The sequence below is a fragment of the Rhinoderma darwinii genome, chromosome 2 (genome assembly GCF_050947455.1).
Source record: "Rhinoderma darwinii isolate aRhiDar2 chromosome 2, aRhiDar2.hap1, whole genome shotgun sequence".
Classification (NCBI taxonomy): domain Eukaryota; kingdom Metazoa; phylum Chordata; class Amphibia; order Anura; family Rhinodermatidae; genus Rhinoderma; species Rhinoderma darwinii.
This window is the reverse complement of record NC_134688.1, coordinates 190,056,744-190,072,004: the sequence shown is the minus strand read 5'-3', so window position 1 is coordinate 190,072,004 and position 15,261 is coordinate 190,056,744. Positions and strand designations below refer to the sequence as shown.

Below are 15,261 nucleotides of genomic sequence, written 5' to 3'. Positions count from 1 at the left end.
AACAACGTGTTCACATATTAAATTGACACACCCAGGCCTTCCTTTGTGTGTTTGTCAAAAAAAGGAAACCCTCTGTCATTCGATCTTGTTTAATGATTTGTTTTTTTATTTGATTTTTTTTTAATGAAACTTTTTCACACACGCGTTTTTCTATACTGTTCATAGAACTTTACACACTAAAGCTAGGATCCTCCGGACAACACCGCAAAACACTTGAAATCACAACATATTTTTTAGTTTTGTATTTTGTAGTTTTATTATGTTGGAGCTGTCATGTATCCTACACACCCAGCTTTGGATCTCATTGTCTTTACCTATGAAATGGATCTCATAGTAGTTTCCTAATATTAAAGGCAACCTGTCACTGACTTAATGCTGTGGGCATCATAAAGTAGTGACAGGCACAGACTGTCACTTATGTATAATAGTTTAGTGCTGTTCATAACGAGAAAGCTGTCAATCGATGGCTGGACGGGGGGATTGGCAACTCAAGAATACATCAGACTCCCTCCCAGCGCTCGCATCACGCTGCAATTTTCAAAATGTAAGTTATCCTAAATCAATAAAATATGAGTGACAGACCGCTTAGATCAAGGTAGTCACAGGATCCCTTTAAATTGTCGTTATTAGGGAAACTTTGTCCTGTAGAAAAGGGCTTTTCAATCTTTTTCTACTGGGTCTCGTGTCCCATAGCATGGTAAAAGTAATAAATTCTGATGATCAATCAGAGAGGTTTTCTCTTCCTGCACCAATGTGTAGCCTATGATTACTTCTGTCAAATCTACCTCCTGGCTGCACCCCACCAACAACTAGGGAAAGCCTGACCAGGTAGGCCCGGTTTATGGCTTGAGAAGCACTGTTGAGGATGGTAGAAAAATATTGATATTTTTTTTTTTACCATTTTCTCTTACAAAGTTATACAGTGAACATCCGTTGAGGTTACACTTACTCTCCCATTGGCATTCTTAAGCTATGTTTTGTTTTTGTTTTTTTAACCCTCCTGCTTATGTAACATTATATTGAGTGGTATTATAGGGTGGTATGTTATCTTTGGCCAGACTTCGTGGAGTGAAGGGTCCTAATACACGGCCCGATATGGGTCGTGAAAATGAGCTCTGATCAAGGAGACCGCTTCATTGATCGCCGCTCGCTTTCTCCTTTCACAAGGAGCTATGATCACAAATGTATGGGGGTCAGTAATGTATGAGGGCGAGCAGGGAGATGTGCTGCTGACCACGATAATATTTAATGCTGCATAAACGAGCAGATCAACCAATGAACGAGCGTTACACAGGGCAATGATCGGGAAGGAGCATTCATATGAACAATCTTTTGCCTGATCATTGGCATATGTAAAGACCTTTAGTAGAAACATCCAGTCTATATGATGCTTTATAATGAGTATATAATATATACTGTCAAGTTGTAAATTATTTGTGGGAAACGTTTTTGAATGAACACCCTTTTAAGAACAGACACAGATCTTATGACTTTTTGGATTGCGTCTTAGGAAATAACTGAATTACATTTAACTGCATCACTGACAGTCTGTGGCGGTCTTGTAATATGCTTGTAAGCTTCCATTTAATCAAATCTGCATTTTCGGTTGCCAGTCTCATCCTCCTTTGTTACTTCATTTCTGCTTTCTTTGTGGTTGGGAAAAACTTGAACAAGCTATTGTTTACACTTTGTTTTGATGAGTGGTTTATGTCTCAGTCAAGTTTAGGGGGGTTTATTTGAGACTTCTTGTCTGAATTTGACACAACAGGGATTTTGCTGAGTGGGTTAGTGGGTTATTTTCAGTAACATTTGCTTCTAACAATTCTTCCATTTCATGTATTTGAGTCACAGTTCTTGTGAGGTAACTGAATTTGATAAAAAAAAATCCTAGTAAAACTGAATTCAACAAACTGTTGAAATTTATGTATCATGTTATTTTAAAGGGTATGCCATATTGACAGCAGATCTTTTTAGTACATATGGACTTGCAGAATGTAGCCTTTCGAGTTGTACTCCGTCAACCTGGTCATGTATAGCCAGCTATTGGTCACCAAATCTGGTTATACACGTAGGATAAGTTGTCCAAAAGGGACAATTTCGGCCAACGTGCGTTTGAAAATTATTCGCAATAGCAGACTGCTGTCTGCCAAAAATATATGTCCGATTGGATATTCTCGGCCGTCGCCGTTTGAAAATAAGCATGTATGGCACGATCAGCCAAATACAGTAGATCATTTCCCACTTTGCTCAAGCATGTTGATGGTGAATCATTCGAACGATTTGATGTGCGATCGATCGGGTGCATTCATAATCTTGCACCAGGTGATTTTATAACATGTTTGCAATCATCTCTTCTGTCTTAGGCTATGTTGACATCACCATCTGTGTTCTGTTGAGGGGTTCCGTCTGAGGTTTCCGTCGGGTTAACCCCTCAACGGAAAGGCAAACAGAAACCTAAGCTTCCGTTTCCCTCACTATTGAAATCAATGATGACGGAAACCTAGCTAATGGTTTCCGTCTGTCACCGTTGTGACAGGGTTCTGCCGTTTTGACGGAACCAATAGCGCAGTCAACTGCGCTATTGGTTCAGTCAAGAACAATGGGACGGAAACCATTAGCTAGGTTTCCATCACCATTTATTTCAATAGTGAGGGAAACGGAAGCTTAGGTTTCCGTTTGCCTTTCCGTTGAGGGGTTAAACCGACGGAAACCTCCGACGGAACCCCTCAATGGAAGGGCAACGGTGATGTGAACAGGCACTTATCCTTTGTAGAAAGGGAATGATCACCCCTGTGGTGCTGGTGCCTCTGTGAACAGATATGTGTCATCATATACCTCAATGAGACCATTCTCCATCTCTGGACACTCAAGTAGTGATAGTCATCCAAAAAAGAATAGTGTGACCCAGTATGGTCCTATTTTTATGGCTACAACTAGCACCTGTTTTTTATTCAATGCTTCAAACCAAATATTTACAGAACAAATGCTGATTACTAGTGAGTGATGTCGTAATGTGCATCTCAGTGACCCCCTCTGAAAAAGGTCCAGGCCGGTGGTGTCCAAATAACATTTTGCTAACTACTAGTAGACCTCAGAGCCGAGACCATTAAATCTTGATGCTGGGTCACCAGGATGTTCCCTTGCTGGCTTCGAGATAGAAGTGAGAAAACCGCACCCTCATACATATTTTTGGTTTCTGTTTCAGTCTGCCTTTCACAATACTTTTTTTTTTAGTGAAAGGCTTATTGGTGAATCATAAAAGGGCTAAGAGATTTGACCAGTGTTAATAGCTGGTTTTGGTCTTAAGGGCCTTTTACACAGGCCAATTATTGGGCAAATGAGTGTTCATATGAACACAAGGCAACGATCAGCTGATGAACGGGCAAACGCTAGTTTGTTGCATAATCGTATAGTTTATGCAGCACAAAATGTTATCGTTGGCCGCAAATCTCCCTGTGTAAACAGGGAGATGTTTTGTCGACGTAATGAAAATGTATGGAGATGAGTGATCGTAGTAATGAGCGGTCATCCCCATACATTACGGATCATATCTCCTTGTGAAATGAGCAGACGTGATGATTGACAAGCTATCTCATTGATCGGCACTCGCTTTTACGGCCCAAGTTGGCCGGTGTAAAAGGACCCTCACACACTGACCGATAATATACATTCTAGTACAGAGCGGCAGGGGAGCAGAACAGTCTTCTATGAAGTCATGGCAGTGGAGAAAGTAGAAGGGTATGTTCACACACACTAATTACGGACGTAATTCGGGCGTTTTTGCCCCGAATTACGTCCGAAAAATGCGCCTCGATAGCGTTGACAAACATCTGCCCATTGAAAGCAAGGCGCTGACGTTTGTCTGTTCACACGAGGCGTATATTTACGCGCCGCTGTCAAATAACGGCGCGTAAATAGACGCCCGCGTCAAAGAAGTGACCTGTCACTTCTTGGGGCGTAATTGGAGCCGTTATTCATTGACTCCAATGAAAAGCAGCGCCAATTACGTCCGTAATGGACTCGACGTTCAAGCGCCTGCACATGCCGTTACAGCTGAATTTACGGGGCTGTTTTCTCCTGAAAACATCCCCGTAATTTCAGCCGTTACGGACGCTGTCGTGTGAACATACCCTAAGAAGTAACTAAGGGTAAGTTCATAGCTTTGTTTCCGTGGTGGATTTTACTGCTAGTGTGAAATCCATTGCAAATCTGCAGCAAAATGTGCATGGAACACACAGATTTTGCTGCGGATTCACCACATGCCCTAACGTCCATACAAGTTTTGTCTGTAAATGAGGTTTTGAAAACTGTACAATGCGCAGCCTTACTGTGGTTACTTTCAATATTATGGGGGTACTAGAGCATCTCAAAAGGGAGTGCAAAAAGTTAGCAGTGCCCATAGCATGCCACATGTACCCGATTCCTGTAACAATCTGCCTAAAAGGCTGCACAAAATGTAGATCAAATACTGAAAGTTTTACTGTTAAGTGTGGTTAAAATAACAAAAAACCTCCAATAAAAACATTTTATAAAATAAATATATGATTTGTCCTTGTTTTTTTCCACTCTCCATGCGTTTCAATCCCTTTTATACCAATAATACCTAAGCAGCTAAGCCTTTTGTTTCCTAAATTGAAGACTTAATCTTTGTCAATTCGCTATTCATATTAATTCTGGGATAGACGGCTCGGTGTAATAAAAGTGGAAGGACAAACTTTTGTTCGACTATTTTCCTGTATTTGAATAGTGTTCTGTCATCCGCTTTATCTTCATGTCATGTGAAAATTGTAACTTCCAATGTCTCCTCCTTCCAGCCTGTTTCAGCATCTGCTGCACATGTGTTGGGTGAAGTCTGCAGAGAAAAACAGGAAGCTGCAATACCTCTGGTCCGTCTTTTTTTACATTATGGCAAGATTGTGCCTTTCATCAGCGCCATTGCTAATGCTGAAGTGAACAGAACACAGTGAGTAGCAATTTTTTTTATTGGTTGAGTACAAGCAAAGGGTAATTCTTTTATTACCTAAATAAAAAAAAGTATTAAGTCAACTGAGATTTTTAAAATCTATATTCACCACTTTTTTTTCCGCTTACAAATGGTTGATAATGGAAAAAAAAGTGACACATAATTGGTATGAGTTGTACTATAAAAAGAAAACTTTATTTATCACGCATTAACACCATGAAAAATGTTACAGAATTTAACTGAACTGATTAGAAATGTAAGTAAGAGCGATGTAGCCATCAGCACATTTCATTGTTAAAGAGCACCCATCACTAGGTCATATACGTTGAACTGGTTAACTGACCTGAATAGCACTTTCTCCCTGCTTCCAGTGCTGTTGTATTTTTTCTGAACCCCCCCCCCCCCCGTTCCAGAAATAACGCACTCTGCTGTGTTGGCTCACTATATGATAATTGGCTATAGTTAGCCAATAGGGTGGAGCTAGCTGCCCTGCCTCTTATGCTGACCAATCAGGGCGAAGCAGCTTAAGGGTAGTTCACGACCCTGTTGGCTACCTACACCAACTTTGCATATAGGGAGCCAACACAACAGTGGTCCGTATCACTAGAACGGAGGGGTCTAGGAAGAAAACAAAAATGGCGTTGGAATCGGAGTCCGTGCTATTCAGGTCAGATAACCAGTTCAATGTGACCTAGTGATAGGTCCTCTTTTAATTCCATTCTGTGTAACATATTAGCCCCACCTACAAGGGATTCCCCCTTACTGTCACTTAAAAAGTGTGAAGTTAAATTAGAACAGATGTCCAGACGTTAACCCCTAACAAATCGTTTTGAAGCATGGGCAATAACTACTCTGACTGACGGAACCCATCAATTTTGCAAACCATTGCCATACTTTTTTCTTTTTTTCTTTAGAGATCCAAATACTATTTTCAGAGGGAATTCATTGACGTCCAAATGCATTGATGAGACCATGAAACTGGCTGGAATGCATTATCTTCAAGTTACACTAAAGCCTATTATAGATGAGGTAACCAGTGATATTTGTAATATAAAAACTGTTGTAGATTGTTTTTGTTTTTCTTTCCAAGAACTACAGATTTTGTGTGGCTCCATGTCTGAGCCCAAACATTCATATTGTGAATACATAAAGCAAGAAGGCATTAGATCATCGATGAACTGTTAACTCCATAGTATTCTCGAACACCTTCAATAGTCGGAAATTTACTTTTCATGTCGTTTTATGGGAATCGTTGAATCAGACCACTATGACACATTGTCAACCCTTGCATCTTGATCGTTTCTTGTATAGAAATTCCAAGCAGACTTTTTAGTTATTTAAAGAGGCTCTGTCACCAGATTTTGCAACCCCTATCTGCTATTGATAAATGTAGATAAATAGACTCCAAGCATATATTGGTTACAGGTTGGGTAAAGTTTAAAAGGCCAACTTCCCCCCATAATGTATCGGATAGACTGCTCCGTAATATAGAACCATACCGAAGAAAGAATAGAGCATATAGTCGGAGTATATAAGAATATATCAGTTTTATTATTACAAAATAACATACATTTAAAAACACATCATTCGAAGACTCTAGTACTAGTACTATGGTACGTCATTCAGCACAGGAAGATATTATGTAACACAGACGAAATGGTGTATGCCGCAAACCAGTATATACTACCCACAAAAGTGATTATAATATATTACATCCATGTGGATTGTATACTGATCATCCGCAGTGTCCTCTCAGTTATATAAGCATGAAAGATACTATTAAGTCAGGAGAGAGTCACACCGGGAGGATCAGTAATGAGAGTAGTGAGCAGTTATAACAGTGCAGTCTTACCCATTTCAAAGGAAAGTAAGGGATATCAATACACGTCCGTGCTGAGTCGCCCACAGAAAAACCCCAACGCGCGTTTCGCTGTTCTTAATCGCTTCCTCAGGGGGTACAGTTGATTCTGCAGCAGCATCCACGTTTGCAGGTAAGTCGATGTAGCTACTTACCTGCAAACGCTGATGCTGCTGCAGAATCAACTGTAGCCTCTGGTGCCGATGTGGCCGACACGATGCAGGACCTGTGAGTGACGTCACAGATCTGCACTGCCAGAAGCTGGGCGTTGTGAAGAGAAGTGGATGATACTTCTCGTCAGAACGCCCAGCTAGTAAAAGTAGTAAACACGCCCCGATGTACGCACATAATACACACCCAGTTGTACTTTTACTTTTCAACACGCCCAGTTGTACTTTTGCAAGCCTCATTTGCATAAATACAAAAATGGTCATAACTTGGCCAAAAATACTCGTTTTTTAAAAATAAAAACGTTACTGTAATCTACATTGCAGCGCCTATCTGATGCAATAGCAGATAGGGGCTGCAAAATCTGGTGACAGAGCCTCTTTAAGCTAAGCTGTGCCTTCTACTACAGCCACCAATATTTGGCCTTTGTAACAAAATTTGCCACCTTCTGCTTTAGGCCCCGTTCACACGTTCAAACGGCCGAAATTGCCGGAGGTAGGGGCGGTTTTTTCCTGCAAGCGGGAAAAAGAAGCGATATGCCCTATCTTGAGGCGTTTTTCACCTCAAAAACCCCATTTGAAATCAATGGGAGATGGAAAAAATGCAGCGAACGGCCGACTTTTCCTTTGCCTGTTGAAGAGGTAAAAAAACACGGCAAAACACTTGTGGTGCAAAACAACTTAAAAAAAAACGGAGCTGATTTTTACAGGCAGAATTGTCTGCAATAAAACTTTATACATAAAGTATTAAACTGTGAATTCTTTTCCCCTGACACTAACAATTGGCTTTTTCTTCTGTTTATGAAAATGTTTTCATCGCAGGACGGTGCTCACTGTGGTGATCTCAATAAGAACAGACCGTGTATAAGACAATACATAGAGATTACGTACATATTGCAAATTTGAACGTCAATACTGTTATCTAGACAACGAGGATTTCCATGAACATTCATGATTTATTATGAAGCTTCAGGCAGCTGTTTAAGCATCTGAACGACCTGACTGTGCGTGTTACTAATTATAGCCGTTTATCAGAATGCAGTGTGGAAAGCAGCATTAACGCATTCAGTGCTGTATGCGCATCTTGCCATCACTTAATGTGCATGATGATGTGAGCACAGCTCCACACCTGGCACAATAATAACTCATCCCTATAAAAAATGCTTGACACTTCATACATCACTTGTATTCTGCTCCATAACATTCAGAACCACAGTATGTTTTAAGAAATAGACTGATCAAGAAAAACGGAATCATTGACTTATATTATACTAGATTATGTTTATGGACTGAGACGTGGAAATTGCTGATGACCCCTCTTTCAGAACATATGTGGCAGTGTCACATCCAGTTATACAGCTGATGGTTACACCCTGCTTATATCTCCTTTCAGACCATCTCTGGTCAACCTGAGACCGTAATCTCCTGGGACTCTGACTTATCAAAAAGTAACCGCACATTTCCTTTCACAGTGACTCAGCCCCAACAATCTGTGAGGCCCATCAGTCTACGGGGAGTTCAGTTTTACGGTACAAGAACACTAGTTCATTGCGCCCTCTGTAGGACAAAGTTTGCCAAGCACTGATGTCTTATTGACATTTCTGTTTAGTACTATTATATTTTTTGTGTTCCTTAGATCTGCGAGTTACATAAACCCTGTGAGATTGATCCTGTGAAGTTGAAAGACGGTGAAAACTTAGAAACCAACAAGGTAAGAAATATATGTGCCATATTTGTTTCATATACTTTAGAATAAATAGATTGAAATGGCGATTGTCTGGCACAAGTATTTCCCATCTCTGCTTAGGGAATACACTATCAGGCCAGGATCACACAGTCCGTTTTGTGGCTGTTTTTTTTTATCCAAGCACAGAAGTTGGCACACAAGAAAAGAAGTGCACAAGTCTTTTCTTTATACCTTTCCTTCCTTTTGAATCCACTTATGGCTTTGGCTCAAAAAACGGCATCAAAACTGTGTGTGTGATCCTGGCCTTAAAGTGCTCGTGTTTCTGTATTCCCTATGCAGGTTTAGACACGTCCTCTAGGAGGCTGTTTATTTCCGCTAGAATGGCATGTATGTATAACACGCAACAACATTTTTAGTTGTGTCTTAACATTAAAAGGGGCTGCACTATGTGACCCCGACACTGCACTATGTGACCCCGACACTGCACTATGTGACCCCGACACTGCACTATGTGACCCCGACACTGCCTTCATGGAAACACTGCCTACGATCTAATGATGGCTCAATGGTTAACACTGATTCCTACAAGGAGAAATATCTGCGTGAAATTTGTATGTTCTTCCCGTGTTTGTGTGGATTCCCCCTTTTTAATAAAAATAAATAAATAAAGAATAGGTTAATTGACTTTCTGTAAAATTGTCCCTAGTTTATATGTTCACTTACATACTTTTTATATTTGTGGATTTACATTTGTCAACAATCTTAGATCTAGTCTATACAATAAAGTTGCTTCTAGCATTCCGCAGGTCTCCGAGTATATGGGGCATGTGGTTCTATGGTTGACAAAAATCCTCTTTATGTGCTAAACAAATTTTTTTTTATTATTATGTAGGAAAACTTGAAGAATTATGTAGACCAGATCTTTAATGTCATCACAAAATCAGGAGTCAGTTGCCCGACGGTTATGTGTGACATTTTCTTCTCTTTGAGAGAGTCTGCTGCAAAGCGTTTCCAAGGTAAGCCGATACCGGACATTGTGAAGGAATTATCTGTAATCATTCATCTTGGTATCTAACTACACAGGACATTGCTCCTTTTCAAGAATATATGAGAATGATGAAGCATTTGCATGGGCCATCACTGTTGATCACACTTCTTAAATACATCTAAGTATGACCGCTAAATGACAGATCCACATTCGTACATTGGTAGACTTCTGGGTAGAGCGTTATTCAAAATAATTTCATCACCTTTTCTAAGTGTTCATATCAGAACGACAATAAACTTAGTGAAGAGGTTCATGCTGCAGAAGAAAAAAATCTTTCTCACATCATCTCAGTGCGGGCCAGATCGAATCCTTCTGACCAGGCTTTGTAAATCTTACGAGGCAAATTCTTTGTGGTGAAATCAAGGGAAAGGCAAAATAAGTACCTTGTGTGTGTACAGCCTATTCCAGCTGATGGAAAATATGCTCCTTATAAATCTCCAGCATCATATGCTTGTTTAAATGTGCCGACTCTCCAAAAATGGTTGTGGTCTTTCTAATAAAACCAAAGAGCTGAGGCATTTCACATGCCGGTAGTAGACATCAACTTGGTTAACGCTTGAAGTTTCCCCTGTTGTGGAAATACGAGCATCCATCTTTCAGTTATGAATTTTATGCCATTGACTAAAGATGAAGTCCGCTAGAAAAAACATAGTTTTGTAGTGTATTGTTGTTTTTATAGAAAATATATTAAATTGCATTTATAGCCTTTCCTTGTATAGCAATGTATCAGACAAGTCTTTATCTATTCAAAATTAGTATTTCTACTGCATAGTTTTGTCCATTGAGTGGTTTAGGACCAGTAGCATGAACCTAAAATAAGTATGATATAATTATATATGAATTAAGGAATATATTATTGTAGAAATGGTCTTTAACCCCTTAATGACCAGCCTATTTTAGACGTTCATGACCAAGCCATTTTTTACGTTTTTCCATCGTCTCATTTTAAGAGCTATACACTTTTTATTTTTGCGTCGACATAGCTGTATAAGGTCTTGTTTTTTGCGGGACAAGTTGTACTTTTTAATAGCACCATTTTGGGGTACATAGAATGTATTGATTAACTCTTATTAACTTTTTTTGGGGGGGCATAGAAAAAAAACTGCAATTTCGCCACACTTTTTTGCGTCCTAAATTTGCGCCGTTTACCGTGTGGTATAAATAACACAATAAATTTATTCAGTAGGTTGTTGCGATTGCAATGATACCAAATTTGTATTGTTTTTGTATGTTTTACTACTTTTACACAGCGAAAACACTTTTTTCAAAATTATTTGTTTTTGTGTCTCCATATTTGAAGAGTCGTAACGTTTTTATGTTTTTGTCGATGCAATTGTAGGAGGGCTTTTTTTTTGCGGGACGACTTGTAGTTTTTATCAGTACCATTTTTGGAGTAGATGCGACTTTTTTATCACTTTTTATCACATTTTTTTTAAGGCTGGATTCAAAGAAAACAGCAATTTTTGCATGTTTTTTTATTTTATTTTTTACGGCGTTCACCGTGCAGTTTAAATGATGTAATAAGTTTATAGTCGGGGTCGTTACGGACGCGGTGATACCAAATATGTGTAACTTTTTTACTTTATTTTGTTCGTTAATAGTAAAGCAGTTTGTAAGGGGGAAAAAGTGGGTTTTTCATTTTTTATTTTTTTTCACGTTTTATGAAACTTTTATTTTTTTTTACTTTTTTACTAGTCCCACTAGGGGACTTCACTATGCGATCCTCCGATCGCATTTATAATACACGGCAATACTTCTGTATTGCAGTGTATTACTGCCTGTCCATTTAAAACTGACAGGCATCTGCTAGGTCATGCCTCCGGCATGATCTAGCAGGCATTCATTACAGGCAGACCTGGGGGCCTTTATTAGGCCCCCGGCTGCCATCGGAGACACAGACACTCGGCGATCTTATCGCCGGATGTCAGTGGGATGAGAGGGAGCTCCCTACCTCTCTCCAAAACCACTCCGATGCGGTGCACGCTATTGAGCACCGCATCTGAGGGGTTAAACGTGTGAGATTGATACTAATATCGATCTCACCCGGTCGAGCAGGGACGCCTCCAGCCTCTGGCAGCTGAGAGCAGGGAGATTTGACCGTTCCCTGCTCGGTTTACTTATTCCGATGCAGCGACATAAAAAGTCTATTGCATCGGAATAAGGCCCGTTAGTGACCGACGTAAAAACACTATGGGCCGGTCACTAACGGGTTAAAGGAGACGTACCAAAAGTAATTTATAAAAGGCCCTTTATTGTACATTAACCCCCCCCAAAAAACACAACATTTTGTATACTGAGCTATGACTTTAGCGCCAACTACTTTAATGTTTACACACATACCCACATAACCACCATTCATGCCAGTTAGCATGTAGATGGTCTTCATGACAATACCGCACCTGACAGAAATCAGAAGGGGACATGTCATCAGAATCTCTCAGTAGTGCACCTGTCGTGGTTTGTGTTTTTTTTTTTTAACTACATACATCCCCCTGTTCCTGGCGTGCTCTCTATTCCAGCGCTGTAATTAAAAAAAATTTGGGCCCTCCCGTTGTCCCGCTATGGCCCTTTCTCCGCTTGACGCCTAATATGCCATATTTGAGTAAAGGTACGGAGAGGAGGAGACCTTATCTCTCCTCAGTAGGCGTCGTCTCCTGCATCACTGTGATGCTATCCTATCAGAGCGGGTCTTCTGCATCACTGTGAGGGTAAATTCACACGTCGCGTAAATACTGCAGATTTTCCACAACGTATTTCATTGCGCAGCATAATACAGTAGTAGCAGAGTGGATGAGATTTGAACAAATCTCATCCATGCGCTGCCTAAATAATCAGAAAAAACGCTCAGAATTGACCTGCGGTATGGATTTTTAATCTGCAGCGTGTCAATTGTATTTGCATAATCCCTGCTTTTTTTGTTGCGGCTTTTCCCCATTAAATTCATTGGTGAGGTAAAACCCACAACATATAGCAGATGTTGCATTTTTTTGCGGTGGAAAAAATGTGATTATTCTACTTACCCAGAATTCTGTGCTTCTTCGTCCAGGCTGGCCTCCTGGGGTGACATTTCATCCCATGTGACTGCTGCAGCACTGGACACCTTCCTGTAAATAAACGGGAAGGTGTCCGTGGACAATAGAAGTGTGTGTGTGTGTGTATGTGTGTATATATATATATATATATATATATATATATGTGTGTGTGTATATATATGTATGTATGTACAGTCCACTTGTAGATTAACACAGCACTCCATACAGCTATATATTACGCCATGTGCACGTTATCAGAGGATGAATCAGTTCCCCAATTGAAATGCATAAAAACCATAGAACAGAATAACGGCACCAGGACTTCTAGATAGATGAAAAAGGGTGGATTTATTCACCTCAAGTGAGCAGCGACGTTTCGGTTCGTCACAGAACCTTTCTCAAACTGTGGGAAAGGTTCTGTGACGCACCGAAACGTCGCTGCTCACTTGGTGAATAAATCAACCCTTTTTTCATCTATCTATAAGTCCTGGTGCCGTTATTCTGTTCTATGGTTTTTATGTGTGTGTGTGTGTGTGTGTGTGTATATGTATGTGTGTGTGTATATATATATATATATATATATATAATGTATATATGTATGTGTGTGTGTGTGTATATATATATATGTATGTATGTATGTATGTGTGTGTGTGTGTGTGTGTGTGTGCGCTCCTTCGTCCAGGCTGGCCTCCTGGGGTGATGTTTCATCCCATGTGACTGCTGCAGCACTGGACACCTTCCTGTAAATAAACGGGAAGGTGTGAGTGGACAATAGAAGTGTGTGTGTGTGTGTATATGTATGGACACACACACAATGTGTGTGTATATATGTATATATTTTTTTATGAATCACAATATTAACCCCTTCCCCCTGCTGGCATTCTGGGCCCTAATGTCCAAGCCATTTTTTAGATTTTTCCATTGTCACATTCGAAGAGCTGTAACTTTTTTATTTTTGCGTCGGCATAGCTGTATAAGGTCTTGTTTTTTGCGGGACGACTTGCAGTTTTTATTGGTACCATTTGAGAGTAGATGCGACTTTTTGATCACTTTTTATCACTTTTTTTTAAAGTCAGGATTAACAGAAAACAGCAATTTTTCCATTGTTTTTTATTTTATTTTTTACGGCGTTCATAGTGCGGGTTAAATAATGTAACAGCTTTATAGTCGGGGTCGTTACGGACGCGGCGATACCAAATATGTGTAACTTTTTTGCTTTATTGTAGTTTTTTTTAATAGTAAAGCATTTTGTAAGGGGAAAAGCTGGGTTTTTCATTTTTTTTTTTCACTTTTTTTTTTTTATTAACTTTATTAAACTTTTTTTTCTTTTTTACTAGTCCCACTAGGGGACTTCCCTATCCTCCGATCGCTATTATAATACACTGCAATACTTTTGTATTGCAGTGTATTACTGCCTGTCCGTTTAAAACGGACAGGCATCTGCTAGGTCATGCCTGCAGCATGATCTAGCAGGCATTCGCTGCAGGCAGACCTGGGGGTCTTTATTAGACCCCCGGCTGCCATAGAAGACACAGACACTCGGCGATTTTATCGCCGGGTGTCAGTGGGATGAGAGGGAGCTCCCTCCCTCTCTCCAAAACCATTCAGATGCGGTGCTCGCTATTGTGCACCGCATCTGAAGGGTTAAACAGGTGAGATCGATACTAATATCGATCTCACCCGGCAGAGCAGGGACGCCCCCAGCCCTCAGCTGCTTCTGGCAGCTGAGAGCAGGGAGATTTCACGGCTCCCTGCTCTGTTTACTTTATTCTACAGCAGCGACGTAGTTTGGCGGCGCTCTAGAATAAAGCCCACTAATGACCGCCGTAAAAAGACGTATCGGCGGTCATTAAGGGGTTAATAAAAAACAATATTTATCTCCTTGTGATAATGATATAGGTTTGGCAAAGGCCAAATCCCTGAGATCTCGGGTACTCCACAAACCTGCATGAATTCATTTTATTGAATTGATCCACTCTAATCCTTACCAAGACCACATGGCGTTCCAGCCGAAAAGCCACACCAAATTGTGGTGCAGATTTTCGGCCGTAATCTCCGCTGCCAAATGCGACGTGTTCCTCTGTTCCCCAAGCACAAAAAGAGATTTATTTATTTTTTCCTGATTTGCGTTTTTTTTTTTTTCCGTCTTTTGCCTCTCCATTGAATTCAATAGGGGGAAAAAACGCAACAAAAGTTCAGCGATTCCTGCAGCATAAATTGATATGCTGCGGATTAAAAATACGCACCACAAGTCAATTTATGAACTTTTTCCCATCTGATTTTTTTCCTTCAGTGTGTGGATATTATTTGTTCAAATCTCAACAACTTTGCTGCTACTGTAATACACTGGATTTCCCGCACAGATTTTCATTGCGGAAAATCCACAGCTAATCCTCTAAGGGTCAACATACCGTAATTTGTTTTATATACGGTTTTATTTTAGTACAATAACATATTCTGCAGTGTTTTTTGCTAGTAAGGCTATGTACATCTTCTAAGATGTATT

The 15,261-nt window shown here is 40.1% G+C and overlaps 1 protein-coding gene across 2 annotated transcripts in view; it reads left to right on the top strand.

Annotated features, from left to right (window-relative positions):
• RASA3 (RAS p21 protein activator 3) overlaps positions 1-15,261 on the top strand; it is a 214,536-nt gene that overhangs the window by 167,201 nt on the left and 32,074 nt on the right. For both annotated transcript variants that reach the window (XM_075852643.1, XM_075852644.1), the window contains 4 exons: positions 4,815-4,963; positions 5,878-5,992; positions 8,625-8,699; positions 9,568-9,691. In XM_075852643.1, coding sequence (XP_075708758.1) covers positions 4,815-4,963; positions 5,878-5,992; positions 8,625-8,699; positions 9,568-9,691 — 463 coding nt within the window. The remainder of the gene's footprint in view (positions 1-4,814; positions 4,964-5,877; positions 5,993-8,624; positions 8,700-9,567; positions 9,692-15,261) is intronic.